General features: G+C 44.8%; 1 protein-coding gene across 8 annotated transcripts in view; it reads left to right on the forward strand.

The window, feature by feature from the left end:
- TULP4 (TUB like protein 4) overlaps positions 1-17856 on the forward strand; it is a 277954-nt gene that overhangs the window by 40206 nt on the left and 219892 nt on the right. For 4 of the 8 annotated variants that reach the window (XM_037895067.2, XM_043544271.1, XM_043544268.1 and 1 more), the window contains exon 2: positions 9320-11595. The exons of 1 other annotated variant lie outside the window; for it this stretch is intronic. In XM_037895067.2, coding sequence (XP_037750995.1) covers positions 11344-11595 — 252 coding nt within the window. In that variant the 5' untranslated portion in view covers positions 9320-11343. Of the gene's footprint in view, positions 1-9319; positions 11596-17856 lie in introns of those variants that run through there. 3 more of the 8 variants (XM_043544270.1, XM_043544269.1, XM_043544272.1) reach the window with 3 other exon arrangements.

The raw sequence follows: 17856 nt of genomic DNA on the forward strand, positions 1-17856 counted from the left end.
GAGACAGAAGAGTACCCAGAAGTTACCAACTACAGGACAGGCCCAACAAAGAAAACAACAGAACGCCACTAGCCATCACCTTCAGCCCCCAACTAAAACCTCTCCAACGCATCAACAAGGATCTACAACCTATCCAGAAGGACGACCCATCACTCTCACAGATCTTGGGAGACAGGCCAGTCCTTGCTTACAGACAGCCCCCCAATCTGAAGCAAATACTCACCAGCAACCACACGCCACACAACAGGACCACTAACCCAGGAACCTATCCTTGCAACAAAGCCCGTTACCAGCTGTGTCCACATATCTATTCAGGGGACACCATCATAGGGCCTAATCACATCAGCCACACCATCAGAGGCTCGTTCACCTACACATCTACCAATGTGATATATGCCATCATGTGCCAGCAATGCCCCTCTGCCACGTACATTGGCCAAACTGGACAGTCTCTACGTTAAAGAATAAATGGACACAAATCAGATATCAAGAATTATAACATTCAAAAACCAGTCGGAGAACACTTCAGTCTCTTTGGTCACTCGATTACAGACCTAAAAGTGGCAATTCTTCAACAAAAAAACTTCAAAAACAGACTCCAGCAAGAGACTGCTGAATTGGAATTAATTTGCAAACTGAATACAATTAACTTAGGCGTGAATAAAGACTGGGAGTGGATGGGTCATTACACAAAGTAAAACTATTTACGCATGTTTATTTCCTCCCTACTGTTCCTCACACGTTCTTGTCAACTGCTGGAAATGGCCCACCTTGATTATCACCTACAAAAGGTGTCCTCACCCCCCACCCCCCCTGCGCTGGTAATAGCTCACCTTACCTGATCACTCTTGTTACAGTGTGTATGGTAACACCCATTGTTTCATGTTCTCTATGTATATAAATCTCCCCACTGTATTTTCCACTGCATGCATCCGATGAAGTGCGCTGTAGCTCACAAAAGTTTATGCTCAAATAAATTTGTTATTCTCTAAGGAGTAGTCACAATTACTCCTTTTCTTTTTGCGGATACAGACTAACACGGCTGCTACTCTGAAACCATTAAGGTACCATTTCTGTTAATAAACTTAGCTTCTTGCGTGCTGTTGGATAGATTTGTACTTGCTTGTCTCCATGAAGGACACCTCCATGGCTCAGTGGGATTTGATAGTTGGTTTGTTTCAAGGAGACTGTGTGCTGAGGCTGTTCCTTCAGCACATACTGTGAGTTTTGGAAGAACTGTGGCATATGGTACAGTAGAACCTCAAAGATACGAACACCAGAATTACTGACTGGTTACTTCCGGTTTCTCATGGTGTTAGGTTGACCAATCAGGCAGCCATGGAGGGGCGTCGCCCCCCCCCCCCCCGAAAAAAAAAAAGAAAAAAGGGCAAATACTGTACTGTGCCTGCATTGCAGCTTAAAGGTAGGCACATTTGGGCTACCTGTCCCCACCCTTACTCCCACCCCCATGCGTGGGGCACCCATTTACAGCTAGGAGTTGAAGATGCTGAGATTCGCAGGCAAAGCTGTGTGCTCCCAAGGCAGGTGGAGCAGGACCAGGACTGGGGTCTGCACTGCTTTCCTGTAAGAAGTGGGTGCTGTTTTAGCCACCTCCCCCCCACACCCCGGTCCCCTGAACGGAGGTGTGTGCTGTTTCTCTCTCTCTCTCTCTCTCTCACTCACTCACACCCCTGCCAGGAGGGGAACATGCTTTTTTCTTCACACACATTTCCCCCCCCCCCACACCCCCAACACTCCTGGGTTGGGAGAGGGACAAGCTTGCCCCGGCTCGGAAGGAAGCTGCCTAGCTGCCTCTGGAACCTCTAGAACTTTGAAAAGAGTGGGTGGTTGAGAACCCTTCGCTGTGCTGTGTTTTGAGAATCATTTGTTCAAATGGCCTAAAATTTTCCTCATAAAGTCTGCCCCACCAGATTTCAAGCCTATTTATCTATGTATGCAGAGGTTAGATGCAGTACAAAACTAGGTTTTTAAGAAAAATGTAACTGCGACATTAATTATGGAGAGGCTATCTTTGCTCCAGAATGTACAATGTAAGCAAATCAGTGCTGCACTGAGAACTGTAAGATGATGTCACTTCTTGCCTTCTCTGTGTTAGATTTCTAACTTTTAACATTGTAGTAACTTAGTCTCTTGCTTCTAATTTATAATTTGAATGTCGCTGTCACAGTGACTATATACAGCATTATTGGCAAGGAGGTGGTAATGCTGCCCATTAATTAAGGTTGTTCAACACTTCCTGTTATACAACACTGTTTTCAGTTGCTTATAGTTTTGCCAACCTTTATCTGTTAGGACCAAAATTTTTCATGCTGGGGTCTGCATCAGGCTGAATATTTCTGGAAAATTTCAGCTAAAACAGTTCAACCTTTCCTAAGAAATCCATTGTTTTGCCCTTGTTTAAAAAAAAAAAAGTTTTGGTGACCTTTTCTTTAAGAAGCTCTGGTGTTACCAGCTTTGGAACAAGGACTTGAAATTTGGCAGGAGGCTTGCCTTTGTTAGGGTTGTGTGTTTTCCATCCTCATGAAAGTTCACTTGATTTTCATTGCCCAAACCAAGAGAAATTTAAATATTTAAATGACAAATTGATTTTTTTAAAACATTGTTTTAATAATCTGTTAATAACAAGAAGTTTTGATCCGTAACCTGATATTCTTTTGATATTCACCCTGAGGCCTGAATCCTACATTCCTTGTGATTGAGCCCTGCCAATCCCATTGTGTAAAGGCCTGGATTGTAGCCTGATTGCCTTCTATGATAAGATAACTGGCTCTGTGGATATGGGGAAAGTGGTGGACATGATATATATTGACTTGAGTAAAGCTTGTCTCCCACAGTGTTCTTGCCAGCAAGTTAAAGTAGTATGGATTGGATGGACTATAAGGTGGAAAGAAAGCTGGCTAGATTGTCGGGTTCAACGGGTAGCGATCAACGACTCAATGTCTAGTTGGCAGACGGTATCAAGCAGAGTGCCTCAGGGGTCGGTCCTATGGCCGGTTTTGTTCAACATCTTCATTAATGATCTGGATGATGGGATTAATTGCACCCTCAGAAAGTTTGCAGATGACACTAAGCTGTGGGGAGAGGTAGATACACTGGAGGGTAGGGATAGGGTCCAGAGTGACCTAGACAAATTGGAGGATTGGGCCAAAAGAAATCTGATGAGGTTCAACAAGGACAAATGCAGAGTCCTGCACTTAGGATGGAAGAATTCCATGCACAGCTACAGGCTGGGTACTGCAGAAAATGATCTGGGGATTACAGTGGATGAGAAGCTGGATGAGAGTCAGCAGTGTGCCCTTGTTGCCAAGAAGGCCAATGGCATATTGGGCTGTATTAGTAGGAGCATTGACAGCAGATTGAAGGAAGTGATTGTTTCCCTCTATTCAGCACTGGTGAGGCCACACCTGAAGTATTGTGTCCAGTTTTGGTCCCCCCACTACAGAAGGGATGTGGACAAATTGGAGAGAGCCCAACGGAGGGCAACAAAAATGATTAGGGTGCTGAGGCACATGACTTATGAGGAGAAGCTGAGGGAACTGGGGTTATTTAGTCTTCAGAACAGAAGAGTGCGGGGGGCGGCGGGGCGGATTTGATAGCAGCCTTCAACTACCTGAAAGGGGGTTCCAAAGAGGATGGAGCTAGACTGTTCTCAGTGGTGGCAGATGACAGAACAAGGAGGAATGGTCTCAAGTTTCAGTGGGGGAGGTCTAGCTTGGATATTGGAAAACACTATTTCACTAGGAGGGTGGTGAAGCACTGGAATGGGTTACGTAGGGAGGTGGTAGACCCTCCATTCTTAGTGGTTTTTAAGGCCCGGCTTGACAGATCCTGCGCTTTGATGATTTAGTTGATGTTGGTCCTGCTTTGAGCAGGGGTTTGGACTAGATGACCTCCTGAGGTCCCTTCCAACCCTAATATTGTATGATTCTGTGATTACCTATGCCGACGGAGGACTTTCTCCCTTTGGAGTAGGTAGTCTCTACACTGAGGAGGTATAGCATTTTAAGTGTAGACAAGCTCTTAATTTGAAGCCCTACAGGTTGGGAGCTGTGAAATGTAAAGTGGTGTAGAACTGACTGCAGTATCCATGGACTTGGCTGTGCATGACTTCTTTGTGTTGACAAAAGGGAGACAGCTTGATGAAAGATGCATGAGAGGAAGTGAATATTTTTCTGATTGTCCAAATTTGCTTAATACTGATAATTTGTACAAGTTGATGGAAGCAGTTGGGAGAGAAATGCTCAGTAGTTTGGCCCTAAAAGATGCAAGAAAAGCCAGATCTTGATGTTAAAATCTTTATTTATTCTTAAAAAGGAGACACACACACACTTCATGAAGTGCTAGAGTTGCCCAACAAATTCAAGTGGAGAGAATATTGGACTTCCCTTCTCCCTCCCCAGTCTGATGACTGTAGATCAGTGGTCCCCAACCTTTCTGTGGGAACAGCACATTCCTATTCCCACAAGACTGTGGCGGGCGCCAGACACCTCGCCGCCGAAATGCCGCCGAGAAGCAGCAGTGGAAAGAAGTGCCGACGCTGAAATGCCGCCGAGTAACGGCAACGCTTCTCAGTGGTGGCATTTTGTGACATTTCGGCGGCGTGGTGTCCTGTGGGCGCGCACAACTGCCCCGGCGGGCGCCACTTTGGGGACCCCTGCTGTAGATGTTTCGCTAGGTGACTGTAGATGTTACATCATCACCATGAGAGTCACAGTATCTGAGACGCTGTTAGGGAGGGAGCAAGAGGAAAGGTACAGATATTCAATTACACTTCTACCACACCTGCCAGTGCTAGAAAGTATAAATGCTTTCAGGACCAGTAAACTTTTCTAGGCACTGGTGTTTGACCAGTGATGAGAGAAAATACTTTGAAACCAAAGATATGATCTCTAGCTGGAGTACATGGTGTAGCCTTTTATTATAGATGGTGTACGTAGTGATACTTATAGTTAAGGATACCTGACATTTTCCAATGTGAGACCCTGTTTTCTGTGGCTTATATATGTAAACGTTTGTGGTTAAATTTTTCATGCTGGTGTCTGCCTACGGCTGGATTTTTGGAAAGGTTCAGCTAAAACAGTTGAGCCATTTTGGAGAATGAGGTTAGGGGAAAAAAGCTTTTTTTCCCTAATCTTTAAAAAGTAATTAAATAAAAAAAAACCACCATCAAAAACAAAGCCCCAAATTCTTACAACTGTTTCATTGAGCCATTGTAGTACCTCAATACTTTGGAGCAGAGACTTGAAATTTAGCAGGGTGACTGTACTGTGCGGGATTTCTATGCTCCTAAAAAAAAATTTCCAAAATTTTGGCCTCCTGTGAGCATCTGAAAAGTCACGGATCTTACATACTGAGTAGAGACTTGGAGTTTGACAGCTAAATTCTCAGTCTGTATTGATCATGCTCCAGCCCCTCACAGCTGCTATGTATGACCAGACTGCGCATGTATCATCCCTACAAATCAGCTGAGCAAGCTGTATGCCCAGGGCTGCAGAGGCTGAGCAGGACTTATCCTGGAATTGGTCTTCTGAGGCTCCAGGCACTGGAACTGAAAAGAGGGACACACTCTGGTGCTGTCAGTGTCCTCTCAGCTGGTGCCAAGGAATAAGCTACCTGACTCAATGCCGAGGGTTGAGGAATGGGGGAGGGGGCAGAAGGTTGAGGTGTAGGGGGTTGAGGACTCCAGCTGAGGGTGTGGGCTCTGGGGTGGGGCTGGGAATGAGGGGTTTGGAGTGTGGGACGGGACTCTGGGATGGCATTGGGATGTGTGTGGGGGGTGAGGGCTCCGGCTGGGGGTGGGGCTCGGGATGAGGAGTTTTGGAGTGCAGAAGGGGGCTCCGGGCTGGGCCAGGGGGTTGGGGAGCAGTGGGGTGGTGGTGGTGAGGGCTGGGGTTAAGGAGTGGTGGGGGGCGGTTGAGAGGTTTGGGGAACAAGACGGGGGCTCCAGGCTGGGCCAGGGGTTTAGGGAGCAAGTTTTCGGCAGCGATTACTGCAGCTCCGAGGAAGCAGTCGCCAGATCCTTGCAGCCTCTAGGCACGTGGGCGGCCAGGTGGCTGTGTGCGCTGTCTTTGCGCCCACAGGTGCTGCCCCCTGCAGCTCTCATTGGTCACGGTTCCCAGCCAGTGGGAGCTGCGGAGCTGGCTCTGGGGGTGGGGGCAGCGCACGAAGCCTCTCTGGCTGACCCAGGATCCTCATGGAGCCAGGGCAGGTAGGGAGCCTGCCTTAGCCCCGGGTCCCTGCTGTGCTGCTGACTGGACTTTTAACAGCCCGGTCGGCAGTGCTGACCAGAGCCGCCAGGGTCCCTTTTCGATCGGGCACTAAATGAAGCAGAAGTCTTTTGGGATCAAATAATGTGTGGCCGTGTAATTAAAAACTGCATCACAATGCATACCTACAAGGGGACTGAATGAAGGTCCTGGAGGCAATCTGAGTTCTGGTGTTTCTTAACTTTTGAGTGCTTAAACTTGCAACCTTAATGTTCTTTTAACTTCTTTAATTGTGTGTGTGTGTGTAATTCTGCTGCACATAGATTTTATAGATAGACTTTCCTGCTAGAGAAGTAACCATTGTTGTTAAGAAAAATGTTCTTGAATAATCACTTGCTGTATCCCCTTTGCAGTTATTTCAGGTATTTTTTATTTCTGCCTTGCAGTTCAACGGTTTCTTCTTCTTGATTCTGTAATGAAGTCAGAATTTTTTATATAACATTAGGCATGGGTTTGTAGCCATGGAAGAGATGATACAAAGTCAGCCTTTTTACTTAACTGTGGAATCAAATGGGAAAAAAACTATGGGGAATCGGGGGAGTGAGTCATTTCAAAAACAAAACTATTAATTTTCATAAGTAGCATACAAGAAATTATATGAAAAACCTGTGCAAGGCTATGTATGCTTGTCTGTGGTTTTGAAAATCCCCTTTTAAAAACATGGTATTCATGCAGTTCAAACAATTGCTATCATAAGTGTTATTCATGTCTCTGTTGTTGATGTTTCAATGACACCCTTTGCAGCATATTAAAAACAGTTCTGTTGTCTGCCAGTATGATCTGTTAAGACCCGCATCATAGTACAGGCCCCTGCTGTCAACTGAAGACAAGGCAAAGGGAATACTGTTGAATTTAAATCTGTTAGGAAGAGCCTGGCAGGGGGTGCAACTAACAGCTCTGTTTCACGATTTCAAGGATCAGGATTGTTTACAGTACAAGCAGAGAGTTTCATTCTGAAGCCATTGCTTTCCAAATTCTGATTTGAGTTATTCTTCACTGCCAAGTTCATTCAGCATCTGGTTCAGGAGCACTGTAAATTCAGAACACAGTGTGTGGTTTTTTGTTTTTTTTTGTTTTTTAAATCCTTACCATGCTATTATGAAAAAACTGTTAGCAACCACCACTTTTAGACCAGTTGTTGCTAGGCAGGTTCTGATACTGTCTTCCTGACTGGCATGAACAGACTATTTCATAAGAAGCATGCTAGCTAAATTGTGTTGTAAACTACTCCACCTCCTCACCAGGTTGTCCAAGGAATGGATTTATAAACTCTTTGCCAGACGCTGTTGACTCTCATGTAATGGCAATTGTTCTAAATGTGGTGTTAGCACAGTTCAGTGCAGTGGTTCTCAACCTATTTACCATTGTGGTCCGCATATGCATAGGGTTGCCAGGCGTCCAGTTTTTGATTGGAATGCCCAGTCGAAAAGGGACCCTGGTGGCTCCGATTAGCACCGCTGATCGAGCCACTAAAAGTCTGGTCGGTTGTTCAGTGGGGCTAAGGCAGGTTCCCTACCTGCCCTGGCTCTGCCCAGCTCCTGGAAGCAGCCAGCACATGCAGCTCCTAGGCACAGGGGTGACCACAGGGACTCTGTGCGCTGCCACCACCCTGAGCACTGGCTCCACAGCTCCTGATGGCCAGGAACGGCGGCCAATGGGAGCTGCGGGAGCAGTGTCTGTGGGTGCGGTCAGCACACAGAGCCCCCTGGCCCCTTTGCCTAGGAGCCAGATATGCCGGCCGCTTCCAGGAGCCGCCTGAGGTAAGCGCCACTGGCCGGAGCCCGATCCCCCTCCTGCACCCCAACCCCCTGCCTCAGATCGGATCCCCATCCTTCACCCTTATTCCCTCCCAGAGCCCGCATCCCCTCCCACACCCTAACCCCCTCTTCAGCCCTGAGCCTCCTTCTGCACCCCAAACCCTTCATCCCCAGCCTGCACTCTGAACCTTTCATTTCTGGCCCCACCCCTGAGCCCTCGCCCCCTCCTGCACCCCATGCCGCTGCCCCAGTCCAGTGAAAGTGAGTGGCGGTGGGGGGGATGGAGTGAGCCGGGGGGCAGGGCCTTGGAGAAGGGGCAGGGCGGGGCCTCAGAAGGGGCTGGGCAGGGGTGTTCAGTTTTGTGCGATTAGAAAGTTGGCAGCACTACATATAGGGCCCACAATGTGTTACATGGGCTGCATCCAGTGCTACCTGTATGGGCCACAGCTCTGTGCTTATTGGGCCACGGGTTGAGAACCACTGGTTTAGTGTGTAGTGTAGGCAAGGCTATCTTTGCAGCTGTAATACTTTCTTTAATGGAATACTGAATCAAAAAGGGACAAAATTAGTGTAGACACAATAACTTTTAAATGCATGTTAAATACATGCCTCTTATCTTATAGTTATGCTCATCTTTATAAAACTGAATTTAATTGCTTGGTTCTTTCCCCCCTAATTCAAATGTATATTTGGTGGCTGTGACCCTTTCAGTTCAAGACATCAGTTGTCTTTAAAACCCGTAAATGTTTACCCAAAGTTCTAGGCATCCTGTTTGGGAATACTCAGACTTCCTGGAATCACAAGTTAAATCCCAATGGGATCAAGTCACTCCTTCTTCATTTTTTGGAGGCAGATAAATGGAGTATAGCACTATGTAGTTTATTATGTCTCTTACAGGTGACACCTTTTTAAAAACCCTACTTCTGTCTCCTCTTCGCTTACAATAAAGATCCCATGACTCTTTTGTGAGAGTGGGAGTAACTTTGGTTCCTCCTCCCCCCAAATTTCCCTTTTCCCCAACTGTGGTGTAGTGTGCTATGCAATAGTTAATTGCTCCCTCTCTATTCCAGACCTGGTTGCATTTTGTTAGGTTTTGTATGTGTGTAGACTGTGAAAATCTTTGTGATCCTTTGGAATGAAAAAAGCTATATACATATAAAATATCAAATCATAATACTGAATAACTGCCCCAATAGCTCGCATATATATCTCAAACTACATTGTTTTGCAGTCTTGTTTTTTCACTGTATTTTTTGTGTGTGCTTTGTTTTACAGAATGGGAAGAATCCAGGATGTCAAGGCTTTGAAGAATAGACATCTTATTAGACTACCATACTGAAGCTGAAAAGGCAGATGCAGTTCCAAATACAAGGTTGAGTGACCTTGTGTACACCGCGTGTATGTATATACCCACATATTTCCACAGCCACGCAGACTTGTTTTTGCATACTCCTGGGAATTTCTCAATTGATGAAAATTAACTTAGGAACCAGATGGAGCAACTTAACAGCACAGGGATCAAGAGCCCCTGGAAAGACACCTGCCACTAATGGTCCGCTTTCCACATGGTCTTCACGGGTGAAAAAAGTTTGCAAGAAGAGGAAGAAAACACCCTCTGCCACAGAACAAGCCTCACAAATACCTCTACAATCTAAAGGAATAATTGAGAGAGAGGCAGTGTGGGGAAGAAACTGACTTAGATATTGCAAAAGGAACAATGAACTGTCTTTGGCACATTTTTTGCATTGAGCTCAGTAAACTGTAATTGAGTTTAATGTACTGGACTAATACATGGTGACCATTTATTGTGTGGTAATGACTGGAAGAAAGTAAGTTTAGAAACAATGGGACAAGTTTGGGCATTGAACTGACAAACCTCATCCTCTGTATTGAGTTAACCGGGTCATTGAACGTACTTTGTCCCTTCCTTTTCTTTTCTCTTTCTGCTTAGTATGGTATAAACTCATAAATGTTATTCATCTAAAACCATCAGAAGACTACATATGTTTCCTTCATGTACAGCTGCAAATGTGGTCTTTTGGAACTATGAATCTGAGCTCTAGACAAGCCTCAAGAAGGAAGGAGCCCATCAAACAAGAAAGGAAAATATCTAGGGAAATAGTGAAACTGGGAAGTCAGATTTCTAGTACTGCTCCTCTTTTTGTTGATTATTTTTCTTCCTTCCTTGAATCCTAGAAGGTTTGCAAATGAGTGCTTTCTTGACGTGCTTTAATTTTGGCACTTATTTTTGCAGCAGGATGAAAAGTCTCTGATTCATTTGTAGTAGGAAAAAGGGAAAAGTAAAAGAAAAACAGCCTGACGTGCAGCCCTATTCTGTAGGAGAGAGAATTTCATGGCTCACCTGAGGCAAACTTATCTGCTCTAAAAGCTTTAGAGCATTTTGATTCTGCTAAATGAAAAGGGGTTTTCTTTTTCATGCCCGTGTGGCAGCAAGAAGTGGGAAAGCAGGCGAGCTAGCATGATAAACGGTTCAGGTTGTGTTGGGTCTCTGGTGGAAAAAAGAGCTCCAATGAAAATAAGACTGTCTCTGGATTGCAAAAACCATTGAATCCATTGAGTAGGTTAGTACCGAGAGGGATTTCCCATCTGGCCTGGCACGGTGGTGCCTGACCAAGCTCAGATCTGTTGTTTCGCACGGTTTGTGTGCCTTTTTTTCCCTTTATGCAATCTCTCTCAACTTTAGCAGCAGAAATTCGCTTGGCGGAGAAGTTATGCCAGAGGGCAGCTTGGGAAAGATGAATGTCATATATATATCTCTCTCTCTTTATATATATATCTACACGTATATATGTGTGTGTGTTTAAATTTCTGCGACTGAACTTTTGAAGAAAATCTGACTGGAGGAAATCTTAAAGCCTTAAGTTACTTGAAATCTACACATTTGCAACTCTTTGTCTCTGGAATTGCATTACGCTAAACTGGAATCTCAGGCTGTATAAAGATTATATCAAATTGAGCAAAAAGACGAATTACCACTTCTTGAGCACCTCTTATGAAGGAGCTGTTTCTCCAAAGGATCAGTGCACCCTCGCTCTAATGACTCAAAGACAAAAGGAACCTGATTTTTTTTTAAGTGTTACTTTTTTCTTAGCCAACTGCCATTGTCTTTTATAGAAGAATTTTTCACTATGCATTTGGTGGATATTTATAAACACTGACCCATGTTCTCCCCTCCAATGATCTATCCCAGGTCAGTCTTATCAATAAAAAAATAAATTTAAATTTTGTGCACTAGACATATTACTTTCTTATGTCAAAAATTAAAGATAAAGAAAAGCATGTATGCAGCGGTGGAACATGGGCCTGTTCTTTGCAGCGATTCCAACATCCTCTGCCTCTCCTGGAAAGGTAGAGTTCCCAAAAGCGAGAAGGAGAAACCAGTGTGCAGGAGGCGGTACTATGAAGAAGGCTGGCTGGCAACAGGCAATGGCAGAGGAGTTGTTGGAGTGACTTTCACCTCCAGTCATTGTCGGAGAGACCGGAACACCCCTCAGAGAATCAACTTCAATCTGAGGGGCCACAACAGCGAGGTAAGGGAACTACATGTCACGTGTTAAGCTTGAATTTAAAGCTAGCCTCGGCAGCAGTTAAATGGAGGATGCAGCATTTCTGTTTAAAATTTGGCATGACAGTGAAAAGGATTGGAGGCTTGGGGCCTGAACCAAATCCCATTAAAGTCAGTGGAAGTCTTTCCAGTTACTTCAGTGGATTTTTGGATTAGGCCCATGGAGAGAAAAGGTCTTGGGACATGCAGGGAGTGAATTTATTTTTGTTTGCTCCTTTCTCCTCTTCTTCCCCCAATGTATTTTAATCCCCAGGCTAGTTCAATAAATAGATTGTGATGGATTTAAAGACTGTGATAGTGGTGGTTTACATAATGTTAAACTCTTGCTTAGCAGCCTAAGGAAAGCTATCGAGGATGGAGCCTGGCTCTCTCCTAGAAACTACAAACCGAAGTGCCCTGCAGCAGGCTTGAGTGAGAGATGACGACTGGGGACTTCACAAAACACCCAACTGGTGGAGGAAGATGGATGGGGTTGTCTAGAATAATGTGGAGATGCTCCGCAGTAATTTCATGTAATTCCGGGATGGAGAGCATCACCCTTACTCTAATGGCCCTGGGATTTTTGCATTTATTTTTTATTAAAGGGATATTTTTGGGTGGTAAAATTGGGAATGCACAACTGAAACACCACTCTTTCTGGCACTTATTTGTGCCACTGCATACTGCCTCATGCACTCCCTGCTGGGCAAATGGCATGGCATGGGCCACTGATGCCCAACGGTGGGTACAAAGAGTGGAGTGTACAGTGTTGAGAGCTTTTGATTATAGTTTAATCCTTGCTAGTAATCCTGCTTTTTGATTAGGTAACAGCAGGAAGTGTCCACTGGATAATATTTGCTGGAATTGGAAACTCCACTCTTACAGTACAGTTCCACCTTACAATTTATTTCCTATATCTAAAATCCAAGATATTATGCTATTTAACTGTTCTTGGTGATACTTGTTAACTTTAGCTCTAATGTGCACTGCTCTTTTGACAGAAGTGTCTTCAAAAATTGAACTCGCATAATCTTTTGTGCTTGTTATATTGGGGGTCAAAGTGTGTAAAAGTGAATGACTATGTTCTTTTAAAAACAAGTTAAAAAAGATTTAAGATTCTAAATCATTAACACATGCAGAGATGGGGGCTGAACCATAAAGTCTGGAGCAAGTCTGGGGTGGGTTTGTATCCAGGATTTTGGTTTGAGGCCCATCTCTCTGTGTGTTCATGCATATGGCCTTCAATTACAAATACGTTTTACATTTTTAACATGCTATATGAAAATCACTTCTACTACCCAAGTTTTCTCCTTCTCCATCTTTCTTCTGAGTTTTCCCCTGCTGCACAAAGGGAACACTTGAAATAGTGCAGGACATTGTATTTTATGGACAGTGAAGTCCAGTTTTTCAAGAGCAAATGTGGAAACCTGGGACTAGGCCTTGATCTGTACCAGTTAAATGAAGAAGACATTGATATTTCACATCTCCACTTCTCCTCCTTCTCCGCCGCCTCCTCTCCATTCTGAATTACTTCCTTTGGCCATTTTTCCTTTGTTTACCCAAGTGGCTGGGGTGGAGTATTTTTTTTCTGGGTCTCTGGGCTGTTTCACGTGGATTGTAGCTGTAGTAACCATAGCACATTCTCCCAGTTACCTGTAATTGGGCACTACAGAGACTCACAAATAAAATGAACATATTTTCTTTGTAATTTTTCTGATCTGAGATCCTAAACGTGTTGGGCCCGGTTTTCCATTGGGTTTGTGCTTCTGCAAATAATGGCAGAGATCCCTGGTACTGGAAATTGAGCAAATGATCAGGTTTTGGGAGTGCATAGGGTCCATAACTCCATTTCTATGTTCAGGGTTACAGAAGGGGGCAGAGCAGCATTATAAGTGCCTGGTCCTGATAGGAAACTGGGAAGAAAGTGGCTTTGGGCAGCTAGGATTCTGATTCAGTGGCTGCCATTAGAAGCTTCTGCTGGCCTAGTACCCCAGATGCTAGTGTAATGAAAGCTGCCTCTCTGGGCTTGCCTGGCATGGGAACTTCTGTGCCAGATTTGCTGCATTTGGCCTTCTTTAATTTTCCTCTATGGGAAAATTCTATTGAATTTCCTAGGGATAAAACCAATAGGGCTCTACAGAAATTATTCTAAAAAGCTATAGGATAGAATGGAGAATGAGAACTTTTCTGTAGTAGGTTGTGGTTTTTTTAGGGTTTTTTACTTAGCCCATAGCAGGAATATATTACTCTATTAAATACTATAGGATGATTCAAAAATATTTATAGAAAATAACTTTTCTATCAAGTTAGACTCCTTTAGTTCTACTTTTTAAATAAATGAAATTCTTGAACCATGGAAATACCCAAAATATTCAGATCTTTAATATACACTTATGAAACATTTGGAATAAATTTTAATTGCAAGATTTTACTTCAATTGATGTATGGCAATAAGTAGTATGAAACCTTCTGCAAAAGAGATTTCCCAAGTGTGCAAGTGGAATTGAGGGTGAAATCTGTGACATTAACCACGCCTTGTGTAGTGTTTGGAAATCTCTCAGCTCCAAGATAGTTTCTTCTCTCCCTCGTTTTTAAGGTCTCATCCTTTCTCTTCCCTCCCCCTGACACAATGAGCTGACAGCTGATTTTGGAGACATACACATACACAGTAGGATATCTCTAATTAAACCTATAACTGATGCACAAAGTGCATGTGTTAGGAAGGGATTGACGTCAAGTTTAAGCCTCTAATACACAGGCATAGTTATTTGATGACTGGGAATTCCCCAGTCCAGCCCTTTAGGTGTCATCTTGTCCCTTGCTGGTGGTGATAGATGTTTTTCTAGATCAGAGGTGGTCAGACTATGGCCCACGGGCCACATCTGGCCCGTGGGACCCTCCTGCCTGGCCCCTGAGCTCCTGGCCTGAGAGGCTAGCCCCCAGCTCCTCCCCCACTGTTCTCCCTCCCCCGCAGCCTCAGCATGCCCTGCTGCTGGTGTAGTGTATTAAACTGCTCTGCATAGGAATGTGCTACTGGTAGCAGTTACGGAGAGCAGTTTACTACACCACACCGGTGCAAAGCTCTGGGCGGTGCGGCTGTAGCGCCACCAGCCACCGGTGCTCTGTGCTGCGTGGTAAGGGGGCAGAGAGCAGGGGGTTTGGATAGAGGGGCGGGGTGTGGATGGGGTCAGGGCGGTCAGAGGGCGGGGAATGGGAGGGGTTGAATGGCAGCAGGCCCGGGTCCCGGGGGGGGGGGGCAGTCAGGGAGTGGGGGGGGTTGGATGGGGCAGGAGTCCTGGGGGGGCGTCAGGGGGCAAGAAGCCAGGGGGGACGGATAGGGGACGGGGGCACAGCCTGGCACAGCCTCCCCTAACCACCCCTCCATACAATTTCCGAAACCCGATGTAGCCCTCAGGCCAAAAAGTTTGCCCGCCCCTGTTCTAGATACTCCCATTGGGATAAAGATACTGCTGTATGTCAAGTTTATTGTCTTCCTGACATGCACCGCTGCTTTATTATTATTATCATCATGCACTGAATTATAAATGTATGGATTCCTGTGATGAATAGAGTGTAGGAGGTGAAAACTTACATAGACAAATGCTATTGATTTGGGTATAATTAGGGTCATTTGCCATGCTAATAATATATTGTTGAAATTAAAGTTTCAATTCTGCTGCTTTTTATTTAGGGAGGGGATTGTAGAGAAGGTAAATATAACAGTGTGTTTTGGGGCAGCATGCGAGACTGTTGTTAAATGAATAGAGGAACTGGGATGCCATTGATATGTTTTTTGAGATATTTTTGATGATCGTTGAAAATGTTCATTTGAAAACCTGCTTTTTTGGTATGCAGTGTTCTCTTTCTGATTGTCCTAGCATTCCTGTTAGTGACGAGAGTGACTACCAGGGGAGAGTCTCCAGTAACAGGATACTGACGTGCATAGAGTGGTGGCTGATTTACTCACTACTTAAATGACTCATTGAATCATACAACAACTGGGTATGGAAAGGCTCATTGGTGTGAGCCGTGGCTGTGTTTTATACATTTTCTGCTGCAAGGTAACTGGAGATTTAAAGGATAATTGTTAGAATTTGAAACTGCAGAGTGGCTGCCATCTTACTCTGACTAGCAAATTAATGTTTTTGCGGTTGCGTAAGAGAAAACTGTGTAATGAAATAGGCTGGTCCCATTTATTTTGTTGCAGATGTCAGCATGTGCAAATGGTCTGTTTTGTGAGAGAGCTTTTGTTACCTTGGGATAAAGGTTACGGGCCTGATTCTCACTTACTCTAGGGCTCCTTGACACCACTCTGGTACTACAAAAGGGACTTAAAATGGACATACATGTAATGTATTATAGAAACAGAAAGGAATTAATGGTGAGATTTTTCTGAAGTGTTCAGTGTTAACCTAACTGAGCTCCCATTGACTCGTGGAAGTTTTACCATTGACTTTGGTAGAAGCAGTGTTAGGCCAACTCTGAGCACTTCAGAAAATCCTACCCTTACTTTTGTTTCTATAGTGAATTAAGGACCAAGGGTGAAATCCTGGCTTCATTTAAGTCAGTGGCAAAACTTCCATTGATTTCAGTGGGATTTCACCCTAAGAGTCTGAAATGCACCATGCTGAATACCCTTTAGTTCCATTCTGACCACAGAGGCACTGCTGTGGCCACTTCCTTTTAAGGTGTGTCCATAGGCGCCTACTCCAGGGCTGGAGCACCCACGGGGAAAAATTGGTGGGTGCTCTGCACCCACCTGCAGCCAAGCTCCCCTCCCTGCCCCCCCGCCTCACCTCACCTCACCTCCGCCTCCTCCCCTAAGCACGCCGCATCCCCGCTTCTCCCCCTAGCTCCCAGTGCGGCGTAACAAGCTGTGGGAGGGAAGGGGGAGGCACGGCAAGGCGGCGTGCTCAGGGGAGGAGGCGGGGCCGGGATGGGTATTTGGGGAAGGAGTCCAATAGGGGCAGGGAGGGGGCGGAGTTGGGGTGGGGACTTTGGGAAGGGGTTGGAATGGGGTCGGAGTGGGGGCGGCGGGGCGGGGCCCAGGGCAGAGGCGGGTCAAGCACCCACCAGTGCCCGCAGAAGTTGGCGCCTATGAGTGTTTCTACACAGCAGCTGGGTACATGCTTCAGCACAGGAAGACAGATGCATGCTAGCTCTGCTTGATCTAGCATACTAAAAATAGCAGTGTAGTGGTGGCGGCTTTGGCTAGCCACCCAAGTATGTACTCATGGGGTCGGGAAGGCTTGTACACAGCAGTGAGCCTGTGCTGCCTTGGCCACATTCTATTTTTATTGCACTAGCTCCAGCAGAGCTAGCATGTGTCTGTCTGCTCATGCTGGGAAGCATGCTAACAGCTGCTGTATAGACATGCCCTTAATGCACGCCATTGTGCCTAGTATAGGAGATGCTAGTGAACGTCCTTGTGTTCAGTAGTTCTTACATTCTTTTAAAATAGTTTTGTATTGTGTGTGTGTGTGTACATTTTTCTTCTTCAAATATGCAAACCGCAGAGTGAATTTCAATGCATTTAGTAAAATTTTGTATGTTAACTAGCATTCCAGTGTGATAGAACTTAAAACATAGTGAGGATAAGTATATGCCCATGCAGTGAATCCAGACCACATGTTAAATACTTTCCACTTTTGTCAGTCAAAAATTGCTGTTTGTGCTCAGTAAAGTAGAGAAACTCATTTGTTTTCATTCCTTTTCAAAATATCAGAAGTAATTCACTTCACATGAGAGGCTTTAACTAGCTGTAAAAATTCTAGTTTGAAAAGACGACTGCACCTGTTTTCTCACCCCAGTGGTTTGAGAATTAGTAGAGAATCCCTGCTCAGCAGGACTGTAGAGTGAAATGTATTTTCATATTCAGATTTTAAAGGGATATGATCAAGTTTAAAAAACAGTTGAATTAAATCTTGCTTCAGATATTATGCCTCCTCTTGAGTGCCTGGCCAATTTTTATGGGTTTAGAGTCACGTTTTCCCAATTAAAAATAAAATAAAAGAATCTCTGTCCCCTTTTGCTGTTTGAACGACCCAAACAGAAAGGAAACGGACTCTTCCCAAAGGGCAGTTTCATGCACAAAGTAAATAGTCTTTTTTTTCCCCCTGCAGTTATTCAGTGTTAGTAACTACAGGTGTTACTTTTAATCTATTATTGTTACCAATGTTAGACCAGAATGAAATTTTTAACTTGTCCTTTTAAAATTAGAATTGGCATTTTTGAGCCCAAGCATTAG

Source organism: Chelonia mydas, chromosome 3, assembly GCF_015237465.2.
Source record: "Chelonia mydas isolate rCheMyd1 chromosome 3, rCheMyd1.pri.v2, whole genome shotgun sequence".
In the NCBI taxonomy this organism is placed as follows: domain Eukaryota; kingdom Metazoa; phylum Chordata; order Testudines; family Cheloniidae; genus Chelonia; species Chelonia mydas.